Source organism: Aphanomyces astaci, assembly GCF_000520075.1.
Source record: "Aphanomyces astaci strain APO3 unplaced genomic scaffold supercont1.5, whole genome shotgun sequence".
In the NCBI taxonomy this organism is placed as follows: domain Eukaryota; phylum Oomycota; class Saprolegniomycetes; order Saprolegniales; family Verrucalvaceae; genus Aphanomyces; species Aphanomyces astaci.
The window spans coordinates 879355-893762 of record NW_009798268.1 but is presented as its reverse complement, the minus strand read 5'-3'; the positions used below and the strand labels follow the sequence as shown (position 1 = coordinate 893762).

The following is a 14408-nucleotide window of genomic DNA, read 5'->3' as shown; positions in this document are numbered from 1 at the left end:
AGTGTAACGGCAATAAAGTACAGGAGTGGAGTGTGGGGATTTTGCAACGGCACTACAAGACTGGGGTGTAGTGCATACTCCTAGTAGTAGAAAGTAATAAAGTTGATTGCAACACCAAAAATGGCTCAGGTCAAATGATGTCGATTAGGTACTCAATGGAATTTGGTGCTTCCGTTGTGCTGGATAATGTTTCGCCGAGGGGGGATGTACATCTTTTGAATCGGGTCTTCGTCCCGCACACACCACTGCTTGTAGCACCGGTCAAAGTACTCTGGGAATCGGTCGACCAACTTGTCAAAGTCGTCATGGTACAGCAGAAACATGGTGCATTCGACGTTTGCGATGGCGGTGACCGTGCGCCCGACATCTTCAAAGAGCGCAACCCCGCCAAAGAATTCGTTGTGGTTTCGAGTTTGCACGCCAGTTGTAGCCGACACGAGGGACACCGACCCGACGTCGACAAAGTACAGCGTCCGCCCCACATCGCCAAACTACGCATCGTCCACCATCATGACGCCACCATTCCTTTCGACGACAAATCGATTAAAAAACGAGTACGAACCTGGTAGATCACATCGGCGTGAATAAACTGTTCTGTGCGCAACTTGGTCACCAGCGCCCGGACAAACACTTCTTCGCATTCGAGCAGAAACCTCAAGTTCTTGACCACGTTTTGCTTGACAAACATGGCAATGTCTTCACGAATCGTGGTGCTGAGCACGCTCAAAAAGTCGTCTTCGGTGCGGCCCATGTGATTTTGCCACTGCAGGCGACTGAACCGCGACGTTTGGATGAAGAAATCAAACGGGAGCAGCCGGTAGTTGAAGAACGTGCTCACGTCCACCATATGCTGCTCAAAACTTGCGCGGGGGTGGAGCTTGTCTTGCATCATTTCTGCGAGCATACCCACGAGTACCCCGTAAAATGTAATGGAGAACAGAATGATGCCCAGGGTGAGCCACGTCTCGACAGCGTTGCGGCTGAAGACGTCGCCAAACGACTGCGAGCTCAGCGACGACACGGCATAGTAGAGCGACGCCAGGTATACGTTCATGCTGGTGAATTTCGTGGATTCGGAAAACCCGAGGGGGATGTCGTCGGTCGATGTCATGGTCATGTTGAGCGGGAGGTACCCCATCGTGACAAGCCATGACGGCGTGTCGCCATCCGATCGCGATGCGAACGACACATAAAACCACAAACATGCAATCCAATGACACACAATGAAGAATGGCGCGACGAATGTCATCATGTACTCGAACGCCGTGCGATTCGCCATAAACCACTTGCGGCGAGAGAGCACGTGTTCCAGCGAGTGCGTGAGCCGGGGGAGGTGCACGAGCCGCAGAATCCGGTTCAACCGACACAACGACACGAGCTTCCACGAGTTTGTATGCGAAAACAACCCGATAGCGAAAATCTCCACGGGCACCAGCGCCACGATGTCGGAAATTAGTGGACCGTGGACGCGATAATGGCGTCGTAACACTGCGGGTAGTGTCTGCATCTCACCTTTGGCAAACACGTAAAACACTTGGAAGCGAAGGACAAAGTCCACCACGCTCAGCACGTCCAGGACGTATTCGGCTGCAATCCATATGACGATCCAGTATGGCGCCGGCTGTGGAAACTCGACAAAACACGCCCGAAACGGCACCATGGTTACGTAGTACGTTGTCACAGCGAGCATGATCACGTCCCACACGTTTCGAAAGAGCGAGTGCGGCATCCACGACGGTTGTTGGGGGGGGCCGGGGTGCCAGATCGTCGCGCGGGGGGTGGGGGCGAACTGGGACAAAAGGGGCCCCTTCCGTGCCCCGGATCGCGACACTTCCCGAATGTATTCAAAGTAGTTTGGCACCGAGTCACGGCGACCGGCGATCGTGTGCTTGTCGCTCAGTGACGCGCGTTTCTTCACCCCGAGCATGGACGTCAACTTGATCGACGCTTGGCCTGTCACACCGAAATTGCCCTTCAGCGCCGTCGTAACGCGCTCCATGAGTTGGTCTTCCTTTTCAACCGCCATGGCCATCTTGACTTTGAAGTTGAGGCTGACCTAACCCGCACAAACATAAACCACACAACAAACACATGGCGCGTGATCGACATACTTCGCTGGACCAGGCGGAGGTCCAATCGGCCTTGGTCAGACATAGCACTTCGCAGCACTTGACCGCGCGGACGCCGTGGGAATGGCGCTTGGCGAGGAAGAACGCGACTTCGCCAAACGAAGAGCCCTCGTACACTGGCGCGACGATCAACTGAAACGTGCGGAGATGCTTTTCCCCGAGCCCTTGCTTCATAATGTACAGGGCGTTGCCGACATCGCCCTCCATGATGATGTCGTCGCCGGGGAGGTACAACTTCGAATGCAGTCGCTCGGCCACGGCATTCAGTTGCGCTAAAGTATTGTCGATGACAACGACGCGTAAGCCATTGAATCAATGGGGAGGGGGGGTACAGTATCCGAGGCATTGCATTTACCTGGCGTAAGCATGGAAAAGATAGGGATGGGGGCCAGTAGGTTTGCGTACAAATCTTTAAACAACTCGAGTCGCAAGCACTGCGGCAGGTCGCGAAAGATCTCGTGGGCGTCCATGCCCTTGTTGCAGTCCAGTTGAAACTGAAAAAACAGTTTGGCCCGGCGCACCATGAACCCCGGCAACTTTTTCATTTTCGCGTAAAACGCAAAGTTTTGCAGCTGCATCTCCACCTCTCGAATTTCCTACCAAAATAGCATCGTTGCATGAAATATTGAATGGCCAATAGACGTAAGGCAACGACAATGATATATATATATATATATCTGTACCTTGTTGGCGTTGAAGATGGCGGTGCAAACTTGACCAATGATGACCCCGATAAACACTACTCCAGACAACGCGACCACACAAAACCACAGGGTTTCCCCTGCCTTGGACACGTGGATGTCCATGTAGTCAAACGAACTCAGCTATACGGGGTATCAGATATCTCATTTTGATGATGCCGGTTAAAGATGATATATATCATTTTTCCGTACCACGCCCAAGCCCCAGTAAAACGCGCGCAAATACGTGGCGCCAATGCTGCCATGGAACTGTTCGATCACAAAGTCGTGGCTGTACCAACTCGGTACGTCGTCTGTCACGTCACTCGCGCCATCGCCGTGCTGGTCGCCGTGTTCAGCGTGCGAAATCAAGAACAGCCCCATCGCGGCCAAGTGGGAGGCTAAGACCAGCGTCAAGAACAACTTGACGAATTCCAGTCCCTCGGTCACCGCCGCCGACGCCGTCTGTTCCTGCACAAATGTGTGGAACGACCGCAAGTATTTCGACAGTTGCGAGGATCGCAACAGGCGCGGCAGTCGGCACAGCGTCATGACTTGGTAGTTGCCGACGTAGTACAAGGGCAAACTGGCGCAGGCTTCAATTTTGAACGGTTGGCCGTGGACGTAGTTGGACCGAATCAGAGCCAGCGACACCACCTACAAGAGAGTAGTGACGTGGCAGCACGAGTGAGAAGAGCACGGACCTCGTCGCCGTTCTTGTCGATGATGATCAAGTGGTTGTACTTGATGTACATGTCGACAAGAAAGATCACGTCACAGGCAATATCGACGATGGTAAACCCCAACATGACCTTGTCGGGGGGCGCCGGAAGCAGCGCAATGCGGAACGGAATTTGAATCAAATTGTAAATCATGACCACCGACAAGAGCAGTTCCCACCACCGATACAAGGTCGAATCAGGTCGTACGAGCAACGCGTCGGGTCGTGGCTCAATGTACAACGTGGCCGAGTGATTCAACGTCCGGTAAATCTATGCACGGTACAAATGATATACTAGTATATAGCATTCGCGACAAGTACTCAATCATGTATTAATATATCATTCCACAAATAACCCCAAGTACTCAATGATATATATCATTTCAGGCACAAGTACGTTGGGTTTTTGGAGGTTTCGGTCAAGTGCATTGAGCGTTAGGGACAGTTGTCGCTCCAGATCCATTGCAAGAGTCTCCACCGTGGGCCACAAGTGTTGAAAGTGATACGCAATCGAGGCAAAGTCCTGTCGACTGAGCACGCTCACGTCGGCCGACTCGCTGACGACGCGAATGCCGACATCGTGCGTTCGTTTCAGCACAAACGCGGCCTCCCCGATGCAGCTGCCCGGGTACAGCAGCTGCACGGGCACCGTCATGTCTTTCACCTGCAGGAGGCCCTCCATCACCCCCCGCATCAAAATGTAAATGTCGTCGCACGTGTCTCCGTTTCGGACGACAAACTCGAGGCGGTTATACGACTGGTGCTTCATGATGGCGTAGATGAACCGGAGCCCGTCGACGTCGATGGCTTTGAACAGCTTGAGGTGCCCCACGGACGCTTCGTGCAAGAAGGACTGGATTTCCTGGCGCAAGTTGTCGGGCAGCGGCTGCAGCACGCTCAACGCGTGTTGTTCCGACGTCTGCGACCAGTGGGTCTTGTAGTACGTGCTCACGTTGTGACGGACGTTACGCGATACCCCTAGATTGCCATTGTCACATAATATTCACAGTACACTCGCCATGGAATTGTACACAAATAACGCGACATCGTAATAGTTAAGGAGAATATAAGCATCTCGTAAATATATCCCACCAATTACCCCAAACAAGGAGGTATGAGTAAGTCGTGTCGAATATGCATGACATGAATGCACACGAACAACACGAGAATGTCGCTATCTACCGGTAGTATCCAAGTTGATTGTACATTCGGAGGATGTAAGCATGTAGCCATGGACAACGATAGGTACTACTCCAAAAATGATATTTATAGATAGATATATACAGTTAGTACCTTCAATAGTCATGAACCGATGAGCCATGGTCACTTGTTCCTGCTTCTTGCTCGCAGCCGAATTGATTCGTGTGACAGCGTTCACGAGCGCCCCCACTGCGCCATAATTGGCCACGATGCTCAAGTACAAAAACACAAACATGTACACACACTCTGCGTCGGTGAACGGAAAAATCGACCCAAATTGAACGGTCACAAGCGACACGACGCTCCAATAGAACGACCGGATGTAATCGGACGGGTGGCCGAAATGGTCGTGGTCAAAGTCGAGCCACGTGCAGTTTTGATGGTCTCGCGCCCACTCGAGGCACGTCTGGACAGTCAGACTGCCGTGGCTGGTGCTGGTTGGAGTCGTACTATCATGATGGGGATCTTGGTGCAGGGCGGCAATCCAGTACCACATGCATCCGCCGACATGACACGCAAATGGCACGCAGATCATCAAGTTGACAATGATGTACGTAGTGTCGTTAACGTGATGTTGCTTCAAAATGGTCGAGAGTGTCGGGAGGAGCCGTCGAATGCGCACGAGGCGAATCCATTCAAACATGCGCAGTGTCACAGGAAAGGTCGAGTCGGCGTCGAACGCGGTCGTGAGGCAGTCCGCGACCATCGTGAACGGGATGATGGAAATCGCGTCGAGAAAGAACCCGTGGTGTTTGTACTGGTGCCAGATGAACCAACTGTCCGTGACCAGCGTACCGCTTTCAAAGTACGCAAACCGGCGGCTCCGTAGCACCAAGTCGACCACAAGGAAGAGGGCGAGGCCGAGGCGACCCAAGAACGCCGGCCACGACGACGTTGAGGCGAAGCAAATGTGCAGCGGAATGTCCACCGCACACACGATCAACGCCACGACCATGCATCGCTCCCAGAACTGCCGAAACTGCGAGTCTGGATGGGTCCACTGCTCGGCATTCGTCGCGTGCTCGACGAATTTCTTGCCCAGGCCCAGCATCGAGTTGGCCCGGATGGGCTTCCGACCGATTCGAGTTGCCTCGGTCACCACGTCGTCCCACTTGACGTCGCCCAGCTGGCTTGCACACGATTCGTACACCTGTTGCACGGACGGCTTGTCGATAATGTACAGATCGCAGATGGTTTCGGCGCGCGCGGAGATGACGTCGGACGACGCCGCCGCCTCCATCATGGACAGTCCAAAGTGCTGTCCGTCCACAATCTAAAAACCAACCAATACAAGTGACATCGACGGGGGGATTCAAGGTTGAGTCGGTTGTGCGTTCGTTCTACTTACGTTTTTCGTGACCGAGCCGTACATGTCCAAGACTGCGATGCGGCCACGGCAGATGAAATAAATAAACTTGCACGTTTCGAGTCGAATGATCCAATCGCCGCGGCCATAGCATTGCCGTTTCATGCACAGCATCAACCGATTCACGGCTTGCATGGGCAATGACCGAAAGATAGGCACCTAGCCAGCCAGGGTCAACGTAGTTAGCCCCATCCTTTTTTCCGTCTCGAGGGTTTACAGTTTTGAGCAGCTTCGCGCGGAGAAGATCCAAGCATTGGGTTTGAATGTGCGACGGCAACGTAGCGATGATCGTGTCTTCGTCAATCCCGCGCTGGGCCGACCAAAAGTGGCCATAAAAGTCCAGGACCTTGGCTTGCAGTTGCTTGGAGACGCGTCGGGCAGTCAAGTACTCCTTGACGCCGTCCACTTGGTCATGGAATTCGTTTTCACGGCGATTCTGGCACTCAAACAAGAACACGTACGCCCCAATGACGCCCCCCGCGATGCAAAATCGCATGAACTGGATGCCAATGCCAATCGCTCGCTCGAGATTCGTCTGGGGCACAGGAAACCCAAACCCCACCACGACCATCGAGTACATGTACGTTCGAAAGATAGACGCGCCTACAATAATCACCACGTCCGTCAGTCCGTTCGTGTATGAGACAACATGGTTGGATACATATATGGTGATAGTGAACTTGGCCAAAACAACTGTGTACCTTGCAGCTGCACTTGATTCGCCCAACAAGACTGGCCATTCACGGTTTGGTCCAAGTTGTACCCGCATTGCAAGTGGGCGACGAGCAAAAAGAAGCAAGTGGCCCAGTGGATACACACGAGGCTGAGGAGGATCACCCCCACTAACAGGGACATGCCGACGTTGTGGAAGCCAGAGAAGAGCTCGTGCTCGGCGAGGAATTGTTTGATGAGCCGAGCAATTTCGGGCACTTTGTGCATGCGCAACAGCTTGGGGACTCGACACAGGATCATGGCGTGGGTATTGCCGACGAAGGCCCAGTCGAACGGCACGAGCGCGAGCCACTCGGCGATGATCTGGTGCCATCGCACGCCCTTATGCTTGTCCCATGTCGAACTGAGCAGGAACTGCGGCAGCATGGACGTTTCTTTGGACAAGAACGTCGAGTTCCGCCGCATGGAATGTTGCCGCGAGACGGCAAACTTGATGAGCGACTGCTGGAATGTAGAGGTGCGGTGGTGTTTCTCTTTGACACTGAAGCTTGGCTCGGAATGGTCGATGGGGACGACGACGTGGGACGTGTCGGAGCGTTTGAGGATGCGAAGGGCGGCGACGAACGCGATCACGTCGAAGAGGGTGTCAATGGCCCACATCACGTACATGACATAGTCGGGAAAGTCCACAGATGACGACGACGTCGTCGTAAAGTACGGGTTGTACATCAACCCTATTCGGAACGGTACACTGAACCCCGTGTAGATAAGCTGCGCCGCTTCGAAGAACAGCAGCACCTCTGACGACACACGCTTCTCCATGCTCGCGTACATGGCGCCAAGCTTGGCCACGAACGAACGTCTCCGTAGTAGGGCGTGGTTGGGCGCCGGCATTGGTAGATTGAATATCGGACCAGTTGGCACTTCGTTCTTGGACGGGCTGCCGTAACTGAGGGTTTGTTTGAACTGCGCATACCCATCAGCGAGGACGCTGATGGACTTCCGCTTCAATCCGCCCACGTCGGCCGCCATGACGGAGATACGAGACGAGATTTTCCGGATTGTAGGCGACCTGCGGCTCTTGAAGCGCATACTTCGTCGGTCGGACGGGGACAGCAACGGTGCGATGCCGTGGACAGGAGTCTTCCCGGAGGATGACCACATGGACGTGTTGGAGAGGTTCTTCTTAGAGCGTTTGGGTAAGATAGCTAGCGGCGGGAGTATCGCCTCCCGTAAACTTTGTTCGGAATTGGACCGAGCTGTCGGTCGAACTCGACGCGCCATCGTGGGATTTCAGCGCGGACGCGAGCAGTTACTGAAATTTCGTCACTGACCCAACCCACTGGCGAGCTATAAATACAGTAACGTTACCACAAGCTCAGCGTTTCTCGCTGTATATCGTTTATGTGTGCATTGGCGCATAACAATATGGCAATAACGTTATGGATATGGACAGCTTGACCAACCCAGCCAGCTCGTGTTTACGCTTTGGGCTAAACTCAAAGTCCCGGTGAAGATTTGTCTTGAGAGTCGACTGTCATTTGCTTTGGTAACGTTATGAGCATTTTGTTGGGGTGTGTGCCTTTCTAGGATACGGAAGTAGCCAATCAGCATTTACAGTCATTGCATTGAATCGTTTGGTCAAAATAGACGATGCTTTACCTATGATAATGCATATTCGACAGAATATTAGGTTTCGAAGGCTGTTGGGGTTGTGCCGTTGGATTTTGGGTGGAGGGAGTTCATTTTTCGATCTTGTGACAAATGTACGGCGGTGGATCTAGCTACGGTGGAGGAGGCGATCGCTACGGCGACTCGTCCTCGCGACGTGATTATGGCGGAAGCAGCAGCAGCTATGGAGGAGGTCGCTCGGGTGGCGATCGCTACGGCGGCGGCGGCGGATTCGGCGGCGGGGGCGGCGGCTTCGGCGGTGGTGGAGGATTTGGTGGCGGGGGGGATTTGGGCTCCAACTTGAACACCAATATCCAATGGGACCTGTCCAAGCTACCTGTGTTCGAGAAGAACTTTTACTATGAGCACCCGGACGTGTCTCGCCGGTCTGATTCGGACACGGAACATTGGCGAGCCAAGCACACCATCAGCGTCAACGGCAAGGGAGTCCCCAAACACGTGGAAACATTTGAAGAAGCGTCCTTTCCTCGTACGTGTGCCATCTTCCATTTTGTTGTTTTTGTGGAATATTCTGACTGTATGCGGTAGAATACGTCTTGGACGAGGTGGTACGCCTTGGATTTGCCGCGCCCACGCCCATCCAGTGCCAAGGTTGGCCCATGGCGTTGTCCGGGCGCGACATGGTCGGTATCTCCGCCACGGGGTCTGGTAAAACGTTGGCATTCTTGCTGCCTGCGATTGTGCACATCAATGCTCAGGTACGTCCTATCATGTCCAGCATTAAACGGCTTGTTGTGCTTGGTGCCCCCCCCCGACATGCCACGTGTTGGGGCGGCGTGCTGTAGATGTGTGTGTGGGTGTAGTGCGTTGAATGTCGACCATTCGACGACAACCACGACGACGACGACGACGCGTGTGTGGTGATCAAGTGCGTTTGCCTGCGTAGGATCATACACGCCTATGATCTCTCATAAACATGCGCAACGCACACGACAGCCAACAACTCAATCCCTTGCCATATTCAAGGCGATTGTTGTTGGCACCCACCACCTCGTCGACTCGTCGACACACGCATCACACGGCCGCCAGCCACGACCTGGAGACGCGCTAACCTCTCGTGCTCGTATCTAGCCTTATCTGCAACCTGGGGACGGTCCCATCGTGCTGGTGATTGCGCCCACTCGCGAACTGGCGGTGCAGATCAAGCAAGAATGCGACAAGTTCGGGTCGAGTTCAAAGATCAAAAACACGTGCGTGTACGGCGGCGTGCCCAAGCGCGGCCAAATTGAAGACTTGTCTCGCGGCGTCGAAATTTGCATTTGGTGCGTCTCTTGTCATCATAAAAACATCTCATGGGATGGCGTAGCACCCCCGGACGGATGATTGACCTGCTCAACATCAACAAGACCAACTTGCGCCGAGTGACGTACCTCGTGCTCGACGAAGCTGACCGCATGCTGGACATGGGGTTTGAGCCTCAATTGCGCAAGATTGTCAGCCAGATCCGTCCCGACCGACAGACGCTCATGTGGTCGGCCACGTGGCCAAAGGAGATTGTGGCGCTGGCGCATGACTTTTTGAACGACTTTATTCAAGTTACGGTCGGGTCGTTGGAGCTCACGGCCAACAAAAATATCACGCAAGTGGTCAAGGTGATGGGCGACATGGACAAGTACGGCGCGCTCACGGACCTCCTGCGCGACGTGTACGACGATGGCCGCATTATCATCTTTTGCGAGACCAAGCGCGGCGCCGACGAGCTGTGCAACAACTTGAAGCGGACGCGGTACGCCACCCGCGCGATCCATGGCAACAAATCCCAGGAAGAGCGCGACTGGGTACTCAAGGAGTTCAAGGAGGGCAAGGCGCAGATCTTGGTGGCGACGGACGTGGCGTCCCGCGGGCTCGACATCAAGGACATTCGGTTTGTGATCAACTTCGATATGCCCAAGAACATTGAAGACTATATCCATCGCATTGGGCGAACGGCCCGCGCTGGCATGAAGGGGACCGCCGTGTCGTACTTTACGCAGGACAACAGCCGCATTGCCCAAGACATGATTCGCATCCTCATGGAAGCGGGACAAGAAGTGCCCCGCGAATTGGAAAGCATGCGCGGCTACGGCGGTGGTGGCGGCGGACGTGGAGGCGGACGTGGAGGCGGACGAGGCGGCGGACGTGGCGGAGGCTTTTCTTCCCGTTGGTAGAGTCGGCTGTCGCGCTTATATATTGGCGACCATGGAAAAGCATGATATACTGGGAGCTCTAGGCAGGGCGACGTAACACACACTAAATACACATTCCATGAGACAACGTACGCACTAGTGTACGCGGCGTCGCATGCAGGTGATACATAGGAATGGGCATGCATATGTACTCCGTTGGGCTACTCGACAACATGATGCTTGTGGTCATAGAAGTACAGTACAGTGTACAGTGTACCGGTCAGTTCGTACAAGTGTCTGTTCAGATTGACGTTGGTCTCTACCGGATAGACGAAGCGTATCCGTATAGATTTCGGTGTACAATGATTTCATTTCACTGTCAGATCTCACCATCAACATCAACATCATCGTTGGCGCGCGTCCGATGGTGTCGAAGAAGAGATTCCAGTTCCAAAAGTCGGCATCGGTTGGGGCGCATGGAGCGTCCTTGGAAGATATACCTATGATGGCTGCGCGGTGGCATTCGTCGTGGGTGTTTGACTGGCCGGGCGTGGACGTCCACCACATCACCAACGGGACCAGCGCGAACTTCTTCACGCGGCGGGCGCTGGCGGACCGCGAGGAGCACAACTTTCTGCCACCGTTAAAGACCATCCACAACCCGAGAAAGCCGTACAAAGACATCATTTACATCCTGCTCAACATGAAGTGGGTGCCATTTGGGGTCGTCTACTCGTTCGTGTACTTTGCCATGTGTGCGCTGTTTGCCGGGCTCTTGATGTCCTGCGGCGACTACCCCGACTTTCGCAGCGACTTTGACCTGAGTTTCCAGACCATGGCGACCATTGGTTTTGGGGTGTTGTATCCGCAATCTCGGTGCAGCAACTACGTGATCATCGCCGAGGCGATCGTGTCGATGCTGCTCACGGCGGCGCTGTCCGGCCTCGTGTTTGCCAAGTTCGCCAAACCAAAGGCCAAGATGGCGTTCTCTGTCGTGTGCTGCGTGCAGCCGTACGGCAAGGACAAGCTCGCGCTCGTGTTTCGCGTCGCCAACGCCACCCGCAGCACGGACGTGACCCGCGACGTCGTCATGGACGCCACGTTCACTTTGCACTTGATGCGCATCGAAAAGTCCGTCGGCGCTGGCAAGCTCGTGATGCGGCAGTACCCCCTCAAGCTACAGCAGTCCAACTTTATATCATTTCGCATGGCCATGGCACTCGTGCACGTGATCGACGTCGACAGCCCCCTGCATGGGCTCACAGAGGAAACCCTTCGGCTGTCCGACATGATCATCCAAATGTCCATGACTGGCGTCGACTCGACACTCCAGGACACTGTCATCGAACGCCGCATGTACACGGCCGACATGGTCCGGTGGGGCCAAAAGTTTGCCGAAATGTTAGAGTTCGACGAGGCTACGATGGTCGTGTCGGTTGATTTTGCCAACCTCAGCCAAACGGTGCCGGCGCCGATCGCGGTGGCCGTCCCCAAGGCCAAGCACCACAAACCACCGTCTGCTGCATCGGACGGCGGAGGTGCCGAGGCGTTTCGCCGCGCGCAGACGGAAAAGCTCAACTCGCCTACGCCCAAGATGACATGGTCTTCGTCTCAACGCGTGATTCGACCCCCGAGAAGCAACAACCACAATCAAGACATGTCGACGTCGGGCAACATGGAACCGCTGTTTGAACCCCTGCTGCAACCGTCCGTGGGCACCCAGCGCGTGTCGCGGCGGCGGCGGTCGTCCGACAGCGCGAGTCGCTTGGGCAGCGGCCTCCTCTCGGAGCAACTGGTGCACTTGCACCAGCAATTGGCGGGGGATTTGATGACCCCTCCAACATCGTCGTCGTCTGCCAACCACGGCGACGACGAAGCCTTGAACAGCCGGAATCGCATTGCAAGCGACGAGTACAATGCTGTGGACCAAGGGCAGGAGCGGCTGCTGAGCTTCTCCATGAGCGGCAGCGACCACTCAATCGAGATTACAAACACGCCGCGATTCGTGCGCATCCACGCCAAGAACGTGCCCGTGTCGTACTCGTTTCTGAGCTTTTACTACACTGCTTTGCACATGAAATGGCCGCGTATCTTGCTCTTGATCCTTGGCTCGTCGTTGGTCGTCAACTTGTGCTTTGCCGTGCTCTACTATGCAACGGTAGCGTGTGTGTACAAGATATACAACGTGTATATATGTGACGTCAAAGATCAGTACTATATGTTTTGCCTCTAGTACGACCACCTGACGATTCTCCCCGACTTGGTGTCGGCCAATGATCGGTTTGAAATTGCGTTTTACATGAGCATCCACACCTGGGCGACGATTGGCTACGGCATCGTCGCCCCCAACCCCGACAACAACATCAACAACGTGTGGGTGGCGCTCGAGTCGATGCTCAGTCTTGTATTCGTGACCATCTTTACCGGTAGTTATCCCCCTCCCCCAAATGTGAAACACTATATATTGTTGGCCTAGGCATCGCCTGGTCAAAATTCGCTCGACCGCGGGCGCATATTCACTTTTCCAAGAACGTGGTGCTGTCCACCTATCACGGTCATCGCTGCCTCCTCCTTCGCGCAGCCAACACGCGGCACCACGGAGACATTCGGGAAAGCAACTTTCGGTAACGTCATCACAACTTGAAAGTTTGCCATCGACGAGTCGTGGGTCGTTCTAGGCTGGGCGTGGTGCTGACCAACTCCAAGACGGGACTGCGGCAAATGCAGGACGTGCCGCTTGTGAATGCACAGTGGCCATCCATTTTGCTGCCTGTGACACTGGTGCACATCATCGACGAAAACTCGCCGTTTTACCAGTTCCAAACTCCCGAAGACTTTTCCGCGTACCGCGTGTCGGTGATCACCGTGTTTACCGGTTTGTATATAGTATATATATATTATATATATTTATTTATTATAGCTGCGATACAGTAATCTCGTACCCACATGCGACAACGTAGGACTGGACAGCACGTTTGCCGAAAACGTGTACGCGCGCAAGATGTACTTTTGGGACAACTTTGTCATGAGCAAACACTTTGAGAACGCGGTGGCCTTTACCCCCGATCATGTCACGATCGATTACAGCAAGTTTGACACGCTCGTCGACGACGACATTCCGTTTCACTTGCACGTCTAATATGATATATATATATATATATATATTGGACGTAGGACTTTCAAGTTCCTACTATTATAATGTAGTATTGTGAATTCGCTATAAACAATTCCAAAATTCACCTGGTTTGTCTATATTGAATCACGCTGGAGTTCTGATTGGTCGAATATACGTGTCCTTTCTGCAAGAGCCAATCAAATCCACTCAAAAATGGATTAGCCAATAGCGTCGATTCGTGATTCGATTTGACGGCGAGATTCGATTCGACTTGGTCTGGAAATTCGTATCGAATCCACAATATATGTATTGTGCTTTCGAGTGAAATTTCGTGTTGTGGCGTGGTTTCTCGTTGGAATTTCAATCGATTTGATTGGCTACCTCAGAGGAGCTCAACATTATTAGCCAATCAAAACCTTCTCAAGAAATTCAACCAATCAGATCGATTGTGGATCGGTTTGATCGGCGCGATTCGATAGCCCCAAATTTGTATCAAATCGACAATACATGCGTCGGTGTCTGTGATCATCATACTAGTACAGTCAGTACCTGTCGACCAACTCACGTTCCAAGTTGTCCGAGTAAATTCCTTCAAACTACTGGTGGTATACAGCTACTGTGTCACACACTTAGACACTAATCACAGCGCTATCCCCTTGACCGCCTCCGTTTCATAGTCCATGATGTAGCTAAACAGGTAGATCATCCCATTTAAGTTATTTTTTTAA

The 14408-nt window shown here is 53.5% G+C and overlaps 3 protein-coding genes across 4 annotated transcripts; 2 read left to right on the top strand and 1 right to left on the bottom strand.

Moving 5' to 3' along the window:
- Window positions 1-121: 121 nt before the first annotated feature.
- Window positions 122-8077, bottom strand: H257_03075 (hypothetical protein). The gene is made up of 12 exons (XM_009826992.1): window positions 6798-8077; window positions 6314-6699; window positions 6079-6255; window positions 4824-6003; window positions 3928-4508; window positions 3514-3801; window positions 3023-3466; window positions 2813-2953; window positions 2485-2725; window positions 2112-2401; window positions 563-2056; window positions 122-491 (listed from the first exon to the last, which is right to left on the bottom strand). Exons 1-12 carry the CDS (start codon window positions 8050-8052, stop codon window positions 153-155), a joined length of 6816 nt encoding a protein of 2271 aa, XP_009825294.1. The 5' UTR covers window positions 8053-8077; the 3' UTR covers window positions 122-152.
- Window positions 8078-8503: 426 nt separating this feature from the next.
- H257_03074 (hypothetical protein) lies at window positions 8504-10747 on the top strand. The gene is made up of 4 exons (XM_009826991.1): window positions 8504-8929; window positions 8989-9158; window positions 9532-9722; window positions 9767-10747. Exons 1-4 carry the CDS (start codon window positions 8533-8535, stop codon window positions 10605-10607), a joined length of 1599 nt encoding a protein of 532 aa, XP_009825293.1. The 5' UTR covers window positions 8504-8532; the 3' UTR covers window positions 10608-10747.
- A 203-nt stretch (window positions 10748-10950) lies between these two features.
- On the top strand, window positions 10951-13748 carry H257_03073. 2 transcript variants are annotated; one of them, XM_009826989.1, is made up of 5 exons: window positions 10951-12723; window positions 12799-12991; window positions 13042-13189; window positions 13244-13440; window positions 13526-13748. In XM_009826989.1, the coding sequence occupies exons 1-5, from the start codon at window positions 10990-10992 to the stop codon at window positions 13702-13704; spliced, it is 2451 nt and encodes an 816-aa protein (XP_009825291.1). In that variant the 5' UTR covers window positions 10951-10989; the 3' UTR covers window positions 13705-13748. The 2 variants fall into 2 exon arrangements, with proteins under 2 accessions (XP_009825291.1, XP_009825292.1); XM_009826990.1 differs by having other exon boundaries at window positions 13042-13440.
- Window positions 13749-14408: the final 660 nt, after the last annotated feature.